We start from the raw sequence: 17,455 nt of genomic DNA, 5'->3' as shown, positions 1-17,455 counted from the left end.
CGCAGGCCACTGTATCAGTGTATTCTCTTAAAGTGACAGTCTTTATATTAATAGAAACAGCAACAACAAAGAAATCACTCACTGCTCTTGATTAAAAAGCTTTTATAACTTTAATAAAGAATTATCTTTAATTTATATAGTCCAATATGCAATGCTGTTTTACATTTGATTACTTTATTCAATTTCTGTACCTAAAAACTTATGCTAGACCTGCCAAAAAAAAAAAAAAAAAATGAAAATCACTGTTTATTGTTTGTATCTTTACTCTATTGTATTTATGTGTGCTGCTGCTTGTAGTTGGATAGAATATTCTTCTTCTTTTTTTTTATTAGAAAGTATAGTTTTTCCATAAACATAGCACATACTGAACTGTACTGAAAACCGTGACTCTACAACCGTGAAACCAACCGAACCGTGAAAAAGTTGAACCGTGCCACCCCTGATATATAAATATATATATATATATATATATATATATATATATATATATATATAAACAAATTAATATGTTTGTTTAGTGTTGAAGACAACACTAAAGACTTTTACCTTTTTACTTTTACCTTTTACCTTTTTCCATTTCAAATAAATAAAAGTTTCTGTTCGTTAAAGAATACTGAAAAAAGTTTCAGCTTCCACAAAAATATTAAGCAGGCAACTGTTTTCAACATTGATAATAATGAGAAATGTTTCTGGAGCTTCAAATCAGCATATCAAAATTATTTCTGAAGGTTCATGTGACACTGAAGTAATGATGCAGAAAATTCAGCTTTCCCATCACAGAAATTATTATTTTTTAAATATATTTAAAAATTTGTTTTAAATCGTAACATTATTAATTCAGTGCAATTCAAGTTCATTTGTATAAGGCTTTTCACAAAAAAAAAAAAATAATTATTAATATTAATTTTTCGATTCAAATTTGTTGGTCAAATTAAATTTTGATTAATGTTCTTAAATACAATCCTTGTTCATTTAAGTGCAAAATAGCCTATTTTACTTCTCATTAACAATTTTAATCAAATTAGCTACAATAGCTTTTTGGTGGGATTTTTGGTTCCGATGATTGAATAAAACACACATTTAAAGGAACACTCCACCGTTTTTTGAAATAGGGCTTATTCACATTATTTCCTACATTTAGATAGGTGGGCAAATGCATTTTTGCGTCAGTGCATGCATTGTTTTAGTTTGACTGGGTCGGCGTTAGCTTAGCTTAGCACAATGAATGGAATCCTTTGTTGCCAGCTAGCATGGCCTGAGTAAAAGTGATCAAAATTTTTTTTAAAAACCCACCTAATTACTTCTTGTGGCCTGCGTATTCACAACGAGTACAAATAGCGATCCAGATTAACACTAGGCGATTTCCTAGGCATATTTTGACTTGAGACTATATTATGGGGAAGCACAGGCGAAGCACTGCTGCTTAGGCGAAGCACTGCTACTTCGGCGCAGAGATATCACGCAACACATGAAATCCCACGACTTCCGTCAACATACCGGCGTGAATAGTAGCTGCCTGGCTATTTTCCTTACAGTACACGAATGGCGATGAACATGGCTGATTTTGAGAGAGACGAAGAGGGTGACTTCTCAGACAGTCAAGAACCAGAACCATACCTATTTGAACCAGAGTTTACAGAAGACGAGCTGCGTGCTTTGGAAATAGAACGACAGGAGGAGGAGGTTGCGATCGCTCGTGATGAGAGCCAACATGAACTGGTGGTGTGAATGTGGGGGAATATGCCAATCTATGCCGACGGAAATAGAGTGTCTATGCTGTAGAGAGTGGGACATGTTTTTGCCATTGATGACCAGGCTCAACACGTCAGATCAAGATGAGCGTGCCCGAAGTTGTGTCACATCTACAGAGGATTTCATGGCGCTGATCCATTCTGCAGTACTCGATTTTTTTTCCGGTGTGACAAAGTGAACTGGAAAAAACGCCCCACGCTGAATGGACCAAATGGACAGCTGTCCACAGAGTAAGTGATTATTTTAATCATGACGCATGTATAGATCGACCCATATTATAGCTGTATTTACATAGAGTTGATGTTTTCACAGGCAATATAGGTTATATAGGAAGAGAAATAAACGACAACATACATGTGCACTTTGTTCTTCCTGTGTTTTCAAAGTAGTCCTCTGGTGCACATGTTCTTCGCAAACACGATACTGCTTTATTTTGTTGAGAGGCGTTGAACTACAGATCTCCAGAGCTGCTAGCCATTTATTTCTCAGTTCCACATTAGGTGGAATTCTGTGAAACATTACATTCGTGTATGTCCTTTGCTTGTTCTCACAACCTTTTGCTATGCAGGTAATAACCATGTTTGCTGTAACTTCTCAAAATAAATCATCCAAAAGCGAAGACACTCGGTGCAGGTCACGCCGGTATGTTCTTCTTCTTCTGTTTTTTTTTACGCGTTGCACGCCGGTATGTTGACGGAATTCGTGGGATTTCATGTGTTGCATAGTATCTCTGCACCGAAGTAGCAGTGCTTCGCCTAAGCAGCAGTGCTTCGCCTGTGCTTCCCCATAATATAGTCCCAAGTCAATATCTGCCTAGGAAATCGCCTAGTGTTAATCTGGATCGCTATTTGTACTCGTTGTGAATACGCAGGCCACAAGAAGTAATTAGGTGGGTTTTTTTGATTTTTTTTGATCACTTTTACTCAGGCCATGCTAGCTGGCAACAAAGGATTCCATTCATTGTGCTAAGCTAAGCTAACGCCGACCCAGTCAAACTAAAACAATGCATGCACTGACACAAAAATGCATTTGCCCACCTATCTAAATGTAGGAAATAATGTGAATAAGCCCTATTTCAAAAAACGGTGGAGTGTTCCTTTAAGCAAATACAAAAAAAAAAAAAAAAAAAAAGTTAATAAATTAATTTTCTACATAACCTTGTAATGGTTTAAATAGGGCTGCTCTGATCTGTGAGTTATTCAGATGTTATGTTTTTTTTTTTTTTTTTGGCTACCTCAAGCTGGCTTAATTCACTGATTATTCACTAATTCACTAATTCACCAGTGAGCCCCAAATCTTCTGCATTTAGAGGAAATGTGTGGCACAGAAGTTCCTCTCGATAACACAGCTCCTCTCGATACACACAGCCTGCACTCCCACAATCCATTTCAGCTCAGACCTTAGCTTACAGCTACAGTATAAGTAATTACTTTTTGATCAAGAGCTATGCCCTTGTTGTTGCACAGAATGCAATCTAGACTAACAACATGCCCGAGGTAGTGATTCAAGCATTTATTTTTCTCACTGTGCACTAGGAGACTAATGGATTATCAATACTGTACCATTAAGATGTGTTGCTTTTTCTGGAAGGAAATGAAGAATGACACCGTAGAGTGGCTGTGAAGAGCAATGGAGAGCTGTTTACTTCACAATTAAAATAGCAGTGATGGGAGTGACAAAAAGGAAATGTATTTCAGGATTGGGAAAAATGTCCATGGAATGGCATAGAAATATATATAATATCATTACAAATATAGTTAGAGATTGGAATTTTTGCTCACATTTCTTGTGTAGATATACTGTAAAACAGCATTGTGTGGGTGAAGATGGGTGTTAATACTTCAGATATGAAAAAAGTGCTCCTGTGACTAGTTTTGCTTGTCACTCAAGCCTTAAACATGAACAATCCAAAGACATTTTACTGTTTTTAATCAAGTAAGATGATTTTTGATGCAGAGCAACACCTGTTCAGCTCACGTTGCTTTATAAATAGATCAGCCGCTGGGAGAGGAGAGAAGAGATGTGACAGCTTAATAGTCCATGAAGATTTTTGATAAGCAGAGAAACCAGGTGGATGACAGTTTGTGCTTTGTGTGCATCAGCCCTTAGGAATGAATCAGTCTAAAAACTCATTTAGCACTCAAACAAATATCAAAGCAAACGGCTCCTCTTTGTCAACTTGAGCTCCAATCACATGAGAGAGGAGGTAGTTTGGGACAGGAAATGGTTTCTGAATGGATTTGGAGTAGGTCTAGATTGCCACATGATATTCAGGAAAGCGGCTGGGAAATCTGTGACAGTCAGTTCAGTGTGCTGCTGAATTTATGTCCCCTAAAGACTGATGATTTTAGAAATATTCTTTGTTCATCAATCATGTTATCTAAAAATAGTTTTCAGCACATTAACATCTGGTATCGACATCCCTCTTGGTCTCTTATGCTCACCAAGGCTGCATTTATTATTATAAAAAAAAAAATCAATAAAAAGTAATATTGTAAAATATTATTACAATTTTAAAATACTTATATAATTCAGTGTATTCTAAATGTAATTCATTCCTGTGATGGAAAAGCAATTTAAAAAGATTTTTTCCTGCCTAATATTTTGTAGAAAATATTTTTTAACAAAAAATAAATAAATAAATAATAATAATAAAAAATAATAAATTAAATTAAAATAAATGCTGTTTAAACTTTTAAACTTTCTATTCATCTAAGAATCCTGGAAAAAAAATGTACCATGCTTTCCACAAAAATATCAGCAAAATCTGTAGAAACATAATTAATAATTGAGCTATAAATCAGCATATTTGATGATTTCATGTGGTACTGAAGACTCAAGTAATGACTGTAATGACTACGTTCGAATACTGTACACTCTCTTCCAATTATTTTTAAATTTTTTAATTTTTTAATTTTATTTGTAATCAGATGGTTATTTTCTTCTTAAATTGTACATTTGTCAAAAAGTTTGGTTGTTGTCGTATTCTACCTTTTGTTTCTTTTTTAAAAATGTATTTTGCTTTGTCAATATGCCGTGTCATTCTGATGAATTAAGCGATGTATATAGTCACAGAACCCCTCCCTTCAAAAAAAATCTGATCACAAGTGGCCACAGGAGACTCCTTAGTTGTCTTTGTTGTCATTTGGTTAATAAAACTCTTATTTTGCAGTGCTGTCAAATGCCTTTTTCTGCTTAGGCAACATATTTAAGAGATATAAACCCAAAAGATAATGTGATGCCAGCTGGTTTTCATGGGTTGGTAGGTCTTTAGCTTGGAACTATTTAGAATATTTTGGCCTTACTCAGTCCTTAATTGGTTTACCTTAACAGCTACTTGCTGACAGATATGCCTTCTGGTAAGAAATTCTGACAGAAATTGAGGTTTAATGAGGCTGATATGATTTTTGTTAGCTCCAGTGCTATCAGCTAGCAGATGGATGGTCTCAGTGTCTGTCTGTAGCTTTGATAATTTATTACCTGAGGTGTAAATTGTCAACAGAGGAATACCTTCTGTCAGAGCTGGATTTATTCTTGGTTGTTGGCCTGCTACAACCAACCATGGCTCATGCGGCCAGTAAATGTAGCTGGAAGAGGAATGAACTAACAACTTGAGCTCACACACTTACAGAAGCTGCTGTGAAATCTTAGGGCTCAACCCACCTGTCTGTGATCCTTAGGAAACATAAGCATTGGAGAGATTGACTCCATATAGTGCTGTCATGATAATATGAAATGTTGGCTTGCGGTTAATTTTAATGTCATTGTGATTAATGATTTAATTGTTTTTACAGTACATGCTTAATACGTCTACACCTTAGAAAATAATTTGTTCACACTGAACTTGGACACCTAAAATGTTTGATTTTATTTTAGGCTTTGTTGACATACCCCACAGGGTAAAATTAATGGCATGCATATTTAAAAAATGCATATATTTAGGAATTTTCCACATTTATATTGTCATCATCATCATCACACAAGGTAGACTGACGTGAATAATAATGCTATTATAAAATTCAAAAAAAAAATTTAATTACATTTTTGTAACATATCTTTTTAAAAATTCAAAGATATGTTCCACTGTGGCTCAGTGGTAGAGCATTGTGTTAGCAGCGCAAAAGGTTGTGGGTTCAACTCCCAGGGAACACACAAATGTATAGTCTGAATGCACAAGTGTTGTTGTTATAATACCATATTCCACTGGGATACTGGATACTATATTGCTCACTAGTATTGTGCGGCGGTAGCCATAATCTATTTGTCGTATATATATTTTCTATGATACTGCCAGTGTTGGGTAAGTTACTTTCAAAAAGTAATTATTTACCATTACTAATTACATCATCAATATTGTATTTAAATTACTAATTACTCAGTCTGAAAAGTAACTAAGCTACTCATTAAGTAACTATTAATTATTCAAATCGCTAATTAGGCTACAAATTAAAATCCCTATAAACCTTAATAGAAATTAAACTCATTATTCTTTCAATTTGAGTCAAACTTAGAATAGTTTAGCCTTTAGCTTTAAAACAACTGTAATATTTGCCTTCTTTGGTAAATAAATAGTAATACTCTGAATAAAAACATACAGTATCTGAATAACAAAAAGCTTAAGAAAATTGAAACAACTTTGGCAAGAAAAGCCAGTAAAATCCTTTAATGTAGGAAAGAATAAATTACATACCGTAAATGGTAATTGCATTCATAAGATTAACAGTATGTGTGTGATTTGTTATAAGGCAGCAGCACTGTACAAACGCGTCTGTCTCTGGCCCAGCACCAGCCAAAGCATGAGGTCTTGTGGTCCAAAGTCTTGAAATCTGAGGCACGTGTCCCCTCACTTTGAATGGACATGATGGGTCTGAAGTTAGTGATAATGTCAGTTAATTTCTATATAAGGTTAGTTATAATTTATTTACTGTTTAAATAAACGTGGAAAGGAAACGTTAAAGGTACAATTTGTAAGATATTTGCAGTAAAATATCTGAAAAACCACTAGGCTAGTGTTATATATTTTGTACAGCTGATTACTAACAATATCTCTAATGTTTTCAACTATTTATAAATTATGAGAAAATCCTCATTCTTAACAGTGACACGGCAGTGCAGTCGCCTGTCAATGACGTTGGTTACCTTTTGTTACCTCCTTTACTGACGTAGAAACCACATGACAACAGTGTCGTGGACAAATGCGGAAGTAATGTCTAGCGTCCAGCAAACCACTAGCTTGCTTCAAGCAGTTCCTTATTTACCACTTCTTGCATGTTTTATGGTGGATTGTGTTACTTATTTATGGAACATAATTACTGTTTACCGTCTGCCGCTGGTTCTGTCAACAAGGACAGCTCCCGTAAACTTGTGTTTTACTCGACAGGTGAGTTGTTTTGATTCTTATCTTTACAGAAAACGTATGCTATTATAACGACCAACAAGATTAGTATTATGGGGCATACAGGCCAAACGCGACCTGCTAGAGGACGCATCTGATCCATAGTCTGATTGCGTCTTTGCATTGTCTTTGTATGTAATCTACTTGCGCAAATCGTTGAACTCGCGTTTGAAAATTATGACATCACGCACAGCATTTATAAAACTTTACCTCATCCATTAAATCCATGATTTATATTTCATTCTGATTGATGGCCGTCAGCGGTTGGGTAAAAGACAACAAATCCCATCATCCCACGCTCCTTCTTAGCGTCATCAAACCACGCAATTGTTATTGTTTTGATTGTGCGCCCTCTCGTGGCAGGTCCTACAACTTGTACCTTTAAAGCTCAAATACGGGAAAGACTGTACCTCGCTGTACCTCGCCTCGTTTCATACGGATTACATATTTGATTTCTTTAAAATTAGGCTTTCTATAGAAATATTTCTCATGTCTCTGTGTCAAATTTTGCTGAGTTTGTGATGTGTAGAAAGTTGCTCACAGAGACCTATACATCAGAAAGTGCACCGTTTGTTTTGTTTATTTTGCAAAAGCACAATGTTTTGTTGTTATTGTCAGTGTACACAAATAAAAGTAGGCCCTTTTTAGATTTGATTGATTTTATCCGAGTCTCTATCCGAGTAGACTATTTAAGGTTTCTCTGTGAATCAGGAAAAAAAGAAAGTGAGCGCACTGGCGCACAGAGGGTTAAAGACGCTGCATTCAATTTTTATTTTTAGATGGTAAATTTAGATTTTAAATTCAATATTGATTTTAGAACTGTTTAAATTATTTACTGCATGTAACCCAAGTATTTTATAAGTAACTGTAATTAAATTACCTAAAATGAGCAGTAATCCCTTACTTTACATTTTCAGTGGATAAGTAATTTAATTTAATTACTTAGTAACGCGTTTCACCCAACACTGGATACTGCAATAGCCATTGAGTTCAGAAATGTGTTTATTTAGTTAATTCATTACCATTATAATGTGTTTTGTTAAAACAATTTCTGTTTTTCGCACAAGGTTGGTTTTGTATCATTTAAACCAGTTGTAACCTGCAAATAATGTTGACAGTGTTTTCTTTACTCGACTTTCTAAAAATAATTAAGCAAATTAGCATTTTGTCAGCCACTGTCGATCTGTGAATTCCTGTTCTCTCTCAACTGAAGATGCTATGAGTGTTAAAACAGAGCCCCCTTCTGCTGCAGTACATGATCATCGCATGCTGATCTTACATCATATCAAACAGACTCTCTCCAGAGGCAATTTGGCATCAAACATCCAATAAATAACAGCAATGAACAGTGACATGCCAATATGGTGCTACGTGCAGATCAGAGTGTTGATGCCATAAGATAAAAAAAATCAATCAGCAGATGAATGACAAATTACACCTTGAGCAACCATCACTAGCTGCCAGTTGAAATAATCTTACAAAACAAAGGAATCTCAGTATTTTAAAGAAATTATTTTAAGGTCAGGGTGGTGTCTTCATGTTCTTTTATGAAATAGTCTACCAGATAAACTCATGTTCACTGTTGTTAGGGCTTTCTCAGGTTTCAGACACTTAGCATTTAATTCAATATCAGTCACATAAAAGTCAACATAAAATCTTTTTGTGCTTGTAATCACTCTAGCTTGCTTTCCATGTCACAGCCCATTTCAGAGCTCTGTAGGCTTGAATATTGCTGTATTTCCCCCTTTTCATGCTGCAGATTGACATGTTAGCATGCCGACCTATAGTACCTGCGAGTCATTTCACCTTGAGTTGGTATTGGCCTGAACTACACTGGATTGATTGGTGCCGCAGACACATGCTGGGTCACCAGCCTTAAATAATCCATAATAGAAAGCCGAGTGCGAGGAGGGGGCCTTGAAAGTCGCATTCACAAATGGACAGTTCAATCAAATTAGAACTAGCAAAAAATATTCCTGTAATAGCTGGGATCCTTGAGGCAAGCCTTGACCCAAAATGTGCTCTGTTTGGGGAACCCTGGATATGCTGTGTGGGCCCCTCCTTGGCTGATGGATTTAATGTGGCCCTTGGAACAGTCTATCTGTCTCCTCTCTTCTTCATAGACTGCTGCTCACTGGAGTGAGCCGAGGATTACAGTATCTTATTAGTGCAGGAAAAGAGACAGCCGTTCACTGAGTCATCCTGTCTGTTGGTCCACATGGGCCACACATCCAGCTTCAGTGCGCCTGAGGACAATGGCTTTTTTTATGAGCCATTTAGAGTTTGAGAGGTTTTTGGGGGGTGGAATGGATTTTAGTTTTGATCCTTCGTCTATGTGCAGCATTATTTGGGACTTTTTATTATTAGCGGTGCCAAGATGTATGTTCAAATCCCTACCTCTATACACCATTTATGCCGTGAAGGATAGCTCAAATCGTTTGGCTTGTTTAGGAGAGATGCATTTGTAGTGCTTTTTCCCCCCTAAGTGATTAAACTTTTTTTCACCTGCTGGACTAAAAAAAAACAGATGAAAAAAATCCCATATATTTAGTGAAGTAGGGACCCTATAGCCATATTGAGGCTTGAAGTGTTTTAGGGACAGATAGTTATTTTTTTTTTTTGTTATTTTGCTTTATTTTAGTTATTTTATTTTGCTTCATTTTATCATTTATTTATTTTTGTAAATTAGATATTTGATTATGTTTTTCATATTATGATTTTTTTTATTGTTTTAACCTTTGGTCATATTATTTCATATAATATTGTTTACTATAATATTTTATCATTTATCGTTTGACTTTTTTTGTTCAATTTATGATTTTATACGTGTATTTAATCTGTTTATCTATTCATTTTATTTATTATTTACTTTTGATCAGATGAGCCCAAACATGTTAATTTATTTATTTATATAATTTGTTGTTTCATTATTGTTTTTTTATTATTTAATGTTTTTATACATTTAATATTATTTAATTTGAATTATTTAATTGAACTGCTTTTGGTAAAAGAAGATAGAGAGAAGAGAGAATCATGAAGCACATGTCAACCCATGTTGACACAGCTCCGAATTCTTTCGTTGTTTTAATGACATTTTCGAATTGCTCTGATTATTCATGTGTTTGTTTACCTCTCTGGTTTTGGCCGCTGTTTCAGGACTGAGACTTCCAGAAGTGATAACGGGTAATGAGAAAAGCATAATGCATTGCAAGAGAGTGGTATGTTTGTCAAACAACATGGTAAACACTACATTATTCAACACAGTTCAAAACACTAATGTGTTTTAAATGTGTATTTACTTCTCTAATTCAACACTAATGATAAACATCATTATTGCCACTAGCTGTCTATACAGGTGACGGAACCAATTACCTGTAAGATTCAGCGCATCGGAGAGTGACACTTTATTTCAGCTGTATTCAATGGGAAGTTAATAGAGAAATAGAAAGTCCCTTGTGATGGCCACACGCTGACCTTCTGACTGATAGTTGTGTGTTGTGTGAAGAGTAATCCCAGCTCCCATTGATGAATCTTAGCTTCTCACGCTCTAGATGCGGTCTAATTGAATTTCCTTGGTCACAATGAAAACTTACTCCAACCTGCCACTTTTGGGTTTGCGCCTTTGATAAGCAAATGACCCCCGTGGAATTGAGGTCACCGGCAGCAAAAACAAGAGTGAGTGGAAAAAAAAAAGCCTCTTCCACAGTCAAGCCTCTGTATTGACTCACAAGAGAATAAGAGCAGAGATGTCACTGCGGGTATGTGAGTCTTGTCTGTATTTCTAGAGACACACATGCTGTTTGATTTAGCAGCATCATCCTCTTCACAATAAAAGTCCTTTATAGCAGTAATGAGAACTGTAACTCACACATTTGAATGGATAACATACTTGAATAAAGCATTTCTTTGTCACCTAGTCATTCCTCTAGCAGAGTTTGCTTTTAGAGAGCTGTTTGTGCAGACACAAGAAACAGATGTTTGCCTCTGCAATAATATGTTGAGCAGTTACTGCAAAGTCACGCTGGGACTGAGATAAAGTTATTGTGTAGTGTGTCGGAACGGGATTTTATCATATCCCTTGATTCTACTGTAAATGCACCGTCGAATCCGACCAGAACCCTGCTAGATCCCTGAAGGAAACATCTCATCCATGCGTTTTCCTGTGAGACTCTGGGTTTTCTACAAATACCACATCTGAACGGATAGTTTAAAATTGAAATGATGAAAACGATGTCATGATTTATTCACCCTCGTGTCGTTCCATACCTGTATGACTTTTTCTTCTTCTGAAACGTAAAAGAGGATATTTTGAGTGTGTTTTTGTCTAGAAACTGTCTAGTTCATTTTTTCCATAGGAGGAAAGTCATATTGCTTTGGAACAACATGAGGGTGAATAAATGATGACAGATTTGGTTTTTTATTGTTGTTTTAGCAGTTTAATTTAGGGTTAGATTGTTTTAAAATATTTTATTAATTTATTTTTAGACATGGAAGTTTTTTAATGGGGCCCTGGGTTTAAAGGTTTGGCTTACCCAAAATTAAAGGTTCATGAGTTAAAGACTGATGTTTGTATTTTTGCAGCATCATGCATTTTCAAAACACTGAATGTTTTTCATTGACACTATTCTTTATGATGCATGCATTGAATTCTGGGAAATGCCTGGCATCTGGATGACCTTGGTCAGTGGTCTGTTATGAAAAATGCACTTGGTTCAGCTCACCCAGAATGGACGCAAAATTATTATTATTCTTTTTCAGAATTTTATGTCAGTATTTAATAATTTGTCAGATGTCAGCGTAGAAAAATGGGACAGGTTATGAATTTTTAACAATTAATTTTGAAGGTGTGTATTCAGTATGCAGACGCACAACACGACACAAGCATAAAGCAATAACTCAGAATTACCATTCAATCTCCACAGGACCTTTTTTTCTTTGAGAGCCTAATAAATGTGTCTTCATTTTGGAATAATTTCCTCCATCTGTGGGGGTTTAACAGTATTGGAAGTGGGTGCGGGTGCTAAGAGTAAATTATTCTTTAACTGTGTGACCTCTCAGACCCCAAAGGGAGGGTTGCCACAGCGACCTCGCTCAAGGGCTCAGGGGTAAACGTTTTAATGGTGTTCCTAGTCAAAGACTTCATACTCTATTAATTACTAATTATACAAATCTGCATTAGAGTATTATCCTTGCCTATCATGCAGCTAAATCTGTCATGCAGGAAAAGTGAATTTTCATGCCTGAATTGTGGTGCAGGCCAATTGGCATATTCACACAAGTGAACAAAACCTAATGTGGCGGCCTCAGCGGTTCGTCGCGGAACACAGAGGGAATGTGAGGTCAGAAATCTGGCTAATTGCTGCTAAAAGAAACAAAAAGCTATTAATACTGTAAAACAATCAGTGTTTAAGATTCAGGCCTATGCCTGTTCCCCTTAATTGTATTTTGCGTTTTATTACGAACGATAATTACATTCTCTAAAAAAAATCACTAATTTTAGTGGTCTAATATCATTACTGTTTCCGCTCATATTGAATTGGTTATGCAATTTGAATTAAATGCAATGTGAGCGGAGCAATTCATTAAGAGTGTGTTCTTTTCAATGCACTTATTTTTGTCTGGATTATAGAGTTTATTAGCATTGAATCTCATATTTCTGACTAGTTGCAAGTGTTTCGAGCCATCAGCGAGGATTAAAGTCCAGACGTTGTGTCAGAGGAGAGCAGGATTGTCTGAGAGGTCTATTTTGATGTTGACGCCCTGAGTAACACTGGAGGGCAGTTTAACTCTAACGGTAATTGCATGTGCTCCTAATGTCTGCCAAGATAGTGAGACAAGCTCTCTATGCTGCCCTATTTCTTTCCTCCGAGACTCTCTTGCCAAGCGGTGATGGATGTGATGTACATTGATTTGTGACAGACAGGTTGGAGCAAGAACTCAAATGACCGGCAGGATTTGAGATGATGCATTTCTGTCATATTGCTGAAACATCTGACCACACTGCAGCTAATTGCAGAATATGGTTATTGGATTTGTTTTGTGCTTATTATGACGCATTGACCTTAAATGCTTGACTGCTCATGCAGTGCAGTATGAGTTTCGGTCTACCTAGACACCATATTTGGGCATCATAGGGGATTTCAGCTGTTCAATATAAGTCTCTGCACACTCCTATGATGTGCAAAAATGTGTGTTTTGGCATTGATGCCAAAAAAAAAAATCTATTTGAACATTGAAATGATGTCCAAAAACCAATTTGAACATTTGAATGCAGCTATAATGTACTAAATATATAAGCATTCAAATGAATCTTTTATGAATCTAAAATTATTTCAATGCTTAATTATACACAAAGAAAAAAAATCTAAATGTGAGTGCAAATGCAACTATAAAACATTTTGATATGGGTAGAAAAGTTAAAGCATTTAAATATACACATGATGAACTAAAATCTTTATATTTTTTAAATTATACCCAAAAATATTTTTAATGTTCATTTTGTGCACAAAAATCAATAAAAAATTTTGAATGGCTGATTAGTGCAGCTGTACTCTATTAGGTACAGAAAAAGAAATGCCTAGAAATCAGTTTAGGCATTTGAATACAATTATGATGCACAAGTATTGTTTAATGATACACAAAATACATGTACATACATGCATACATAGTTTTTAATGTTAATGTTAATGACTACCCCCCCCCCCCCCAAGAAAAATATAAAAAGTAATATAAAAAATAAAATGTAAGCAGCTCACTAGTCCCAACCCACACAAGAGAAAGAGGGAGGAAGGGATGAACAAGGTAGGGTGGAGAGTTAATCAAGGTTGGAGTGATAGAGATTATGGGAGAAATTAGGAGGAAGGTGGTTGAAGAGGGGGATGTTTACATCTTCAAGGTCAAGCTTTCGTGTTGAGATGAGCGATAGCCATGAAGAAAAATATCAGAGAGGCTTAGGGGTTGAGGAGATGGTCCAGAGATAATGAAAAGAAAAATGATCTTTGTCTAACCCCCTCCCTTCATCTTTAAACAGAGCTTTATTATGCATTAAACAATTTGTGTTGTTTGTGTTGGTTAACTTTGATGATGTTCATTTGTATTTGTCAGCAGAAAATGAATCATTTTGTTGGATGACTTCACACCAGTTGTATAGACATTATTCACCCCATTGCTGTTGACAAATTATCACTTCATTCCTTTTTTTTTTCTTCTTTTTCTTGTCCTCTTTTAATTTTCATTTTCAGAAAAGACCTCTGAGCTTTGATGGGATAATCCTAGCCACTCTTGGAAACGCACATATTGTGTAACCAAGAAAAATATCTCCCACTGGAAGCTCACATAAATATTAATATCTGTTTATTTATTAATTCATCCCAGAAAGCATATTAGAGCTTGGGATTTTCTATTTCGAGGTGGTTTCGCATGTCATACACATCCTGCATTTAGTCAGCAATGATTGTGACAGTGCTCAATCATCTGTCAGTATTCCATGAATTAGCCAAGCTACAAAAATGTTAATTTGCATATATATATATATTAGTTTGTTAATTTATTTCCCCTTATCTCAAATGGTCGGCAGCTCTTCACCTTCAAAAAACTTTTGGAACCCAGTGGACAGTTTGCCATGCACAGTTTGACAGCTGTTAATAATTTTACATTGTTGTCAAAGTTTTGATGCACCGCTGCCAGTAAAGAGCTGCTTATTTCCACCTACCAATTAGCCACACATTTATTGCAAGTTTGACACAAACAGTTTTTACAGGGGCCTGGCGCCCATCAGCTGAAGGGCTGTTTCTGAATGCCTCTCTCTGTCTCTGTCAATGGTGATATGTTTGGAGCGCTGAGCTGAACATGTTTGCTGTGTCTGGTTTGGTCCCAGGGCTGCCGGTGATGCAGGTGAAGATTGACATCTCCAGACAGCAGGTGGAGAAGATCTTTGGTCTGGAGGATTATTGGTGTCAGTGTGTGGCCTGGAGCACTACAGGAACCCAGAAGAGCCAAAAGGCATATGTGCGCATTGCCTGTGAGTTCAGCTTTGCTATCTTATAACACAAACGTTTTGACTGAATGCCATCTTATAATCTGTGGTAATTTGAAAATGTCTCGCACAGTGGGTTCTCAACTGGGTGCTTCCCCAAAATGGGTCACAGGTCTGTGGTGATCTGGATTGAAGGGGAGAAGATAAATCCAAAAGCTAAATGCAAATAATAAAGTACAACTAACAATACTGCATAATATTTATTTACCTGCTTTTATGCATTGTTACGACTAACTCAGAGCCACAACAAGCGATAGGAGACCATGCCACAACCAAATGGTACAAAAGTGTATCCCACACAAGTTTAAACAACAAAACCCAAATATGGGGTGTGTGAATGTCAATATCAGTAGTGTAGGTATGCATGGATGTATGATGTGTATGAGTGCAAGTGTTGAGTGTAACAGAAGACATAAACTTAAACTTAAATGTGCATCGGTGAAGAATGCTGGCATCCCGAGCGAGGCATGGACCTGAACAGGTCAACCGAGCAGTGTTCAAGCTTTTAGCCACCGGAACAGAGCAGGAAGATAGCGAGCAATCCAGCAGCAAATCTCCTATTTAAACAATTCTTCTCAGGTGACAGCAATCAAGTCTGAAATAGAGGAGGCCAGGAGGGGCAAGAGAACAAGCAAAGACAGGCCAAGGGCCGTAACAGCATCAAAACATTTTCATACCATGTTAAGGTCATAATTTCAGCCCTAAAATCTCGGTCTCAAAGCAAATCCAACTGAGAACAACAGGTTAAAGCAAATGAGTTAATTTCCATCATTCCATTAGAAAATACAGAGCCTTAGTTGGCAACTAACATTAATAGCTGGTCTCTATGGGTGCTTTGAGTGAACAGGTGTTTCTTGCCATAGATGTTAATGTAATATATTTGAATACTTCAGTTCTCATTTCAAATACTGTGTAAACATTGTGTTTTGGTAAAAAGCATGTCTAACCAAATTAATTTGTCCCTAATGTCTTTAAAGTGCTCTACATCACAGTAGCATTTGCTCTTTTTATCACTCCACCATAGAGTGTTTTGATAGTGATATACTTTCTATTAAAAGTTATTTTGAAATTCCATTTAGCCAATCAGTCTAACCACTTATGTTCTGTTTTTCCCCAAGGCTGATTGATTCAGTTGGTTTTATATGACTTAGTTAATGTTTGATTGGGAAGTTTGATCAGGAAAAGCCTGTGGCAAGGAAATCTGCTAATCTGCAATATAACACTTTGTAATTGCCTCAAGAGGCCTGATGGCTTTGATATCTCTGTGTGATTAAACACCAAAAAACTCCACCACTGCACTGCCTCTCTCAAAATAAACGCCAATTCATGTGTGTATATATACATACATAATCAGATTCCAAAAATTAAGTGCTTGTAATTAGACAAATTACATTTTAAAATACTTGTAATAAGACTACAGTTTCTTTTTAATAATCGGACTACATATTATTTGCACAATAGCAATAAATTATTCATAATTTATTTATTCTCCCAAATACCTGTTTTTCATCTTGTATATGTTCCTTTTTAAAATAGCCTATACAGTATACATCAGAAAGTCCTTTCAGTTTTTCGGACATTCACTCACTAGTCAGGTGGCTACACAGCATTTGACCACTGGATTTACAAAAATCATTTCAAGTGTTTCAACATTGCATCAACTACTGATGGACACATTAATGTTTATTTGAATGATCACTCTATAGGTTGTTTAACCCTCTATTACAGTGTCTTTGGAAGGCCTTTGTCTTTCAAACACATTAAAATGCACAAATTCACATTATTACTTATTTACATGCATTGCAGGCATTCACAAACTTTTGTCATCTGAACATCTTTCAACTGATGTATTTACTTGAAATACCCCTGAGATTTAAAATAAATATTTAATAATTAAGTATCACAGTTGCATGTTCAGGGTTCTCTGACATTGGTTAATAGTCACATGACATGCAGGTAAACTTAGATTCACCTCTGGTTTCACTTTTGGGTGATAAAAGGACTCTTAAATAAATACTTTGCTTAGAAGAAAAAAAACTTTTACTCACCCAAGAATGATACTATAAGAGTGGCTCAAACGGTTTGTGTTCTACATAACTCCATCTGTTCCTGGACACAAAGTTCCGTACAACTTCTAAACACTTTCAGTATAGTGCATGAGTCATATGGACCACTTTTGTGTTATGTGTATGGTGCTTCAGTCTTTTTTGGAGCCTGAAAGCTTCCGTCCCCATTTATTATAACTGCGTTAAAACTATTCCTAACAGTTTTCC

At 36.0% G+C, this 17,455-nt stretch overlaps 1 protein-coding gene across 4 annotated transcripts in view; it reads left to right on the top strand.

The window, feature by feature from the left end:
- LOC132113839 (netrin receptor UNC5A-like) overlaps nucleotides 1-17,455 on the top strand; it is a 210,820-nt gene that overhangs the window by 135,272 nt on the left and 58,093 nt on the right. For all 4 annotated transcript variants that reach the window (XM_059521863.1, XM_059521860.1, XM_059521864.1 and 1 more), the window contains exon 3: nucleotides 15,024-15,167. In XM_059521863.1, the coding sequence (XP_059377846.1) occupies nucleotides 15,024-15,167 (144 nt within the window). The remainder of the gene's footprint in view (nucleotides 1-15,023; nucleotides 15,168-17,455) is intronic.

Source organism: Carassius carassius, chromosome 33, assembly GCF_963082965.1.
Source record: "Carassius carassius chromosome 33, fCarCar2.1, whole genome shotgun sequence".
Lineage (NCBI taxonomy): Eukaryota > Metazoa > Chordata > Actinopteri > Cypriniformes > Cyprinidae > Carassius > Carassius carassius.
The sequence above is the reverse complement of the archived record's forward strand: the minus strand, read 5'-3'. Positions and strand labels throughout refer to the sequence as shown.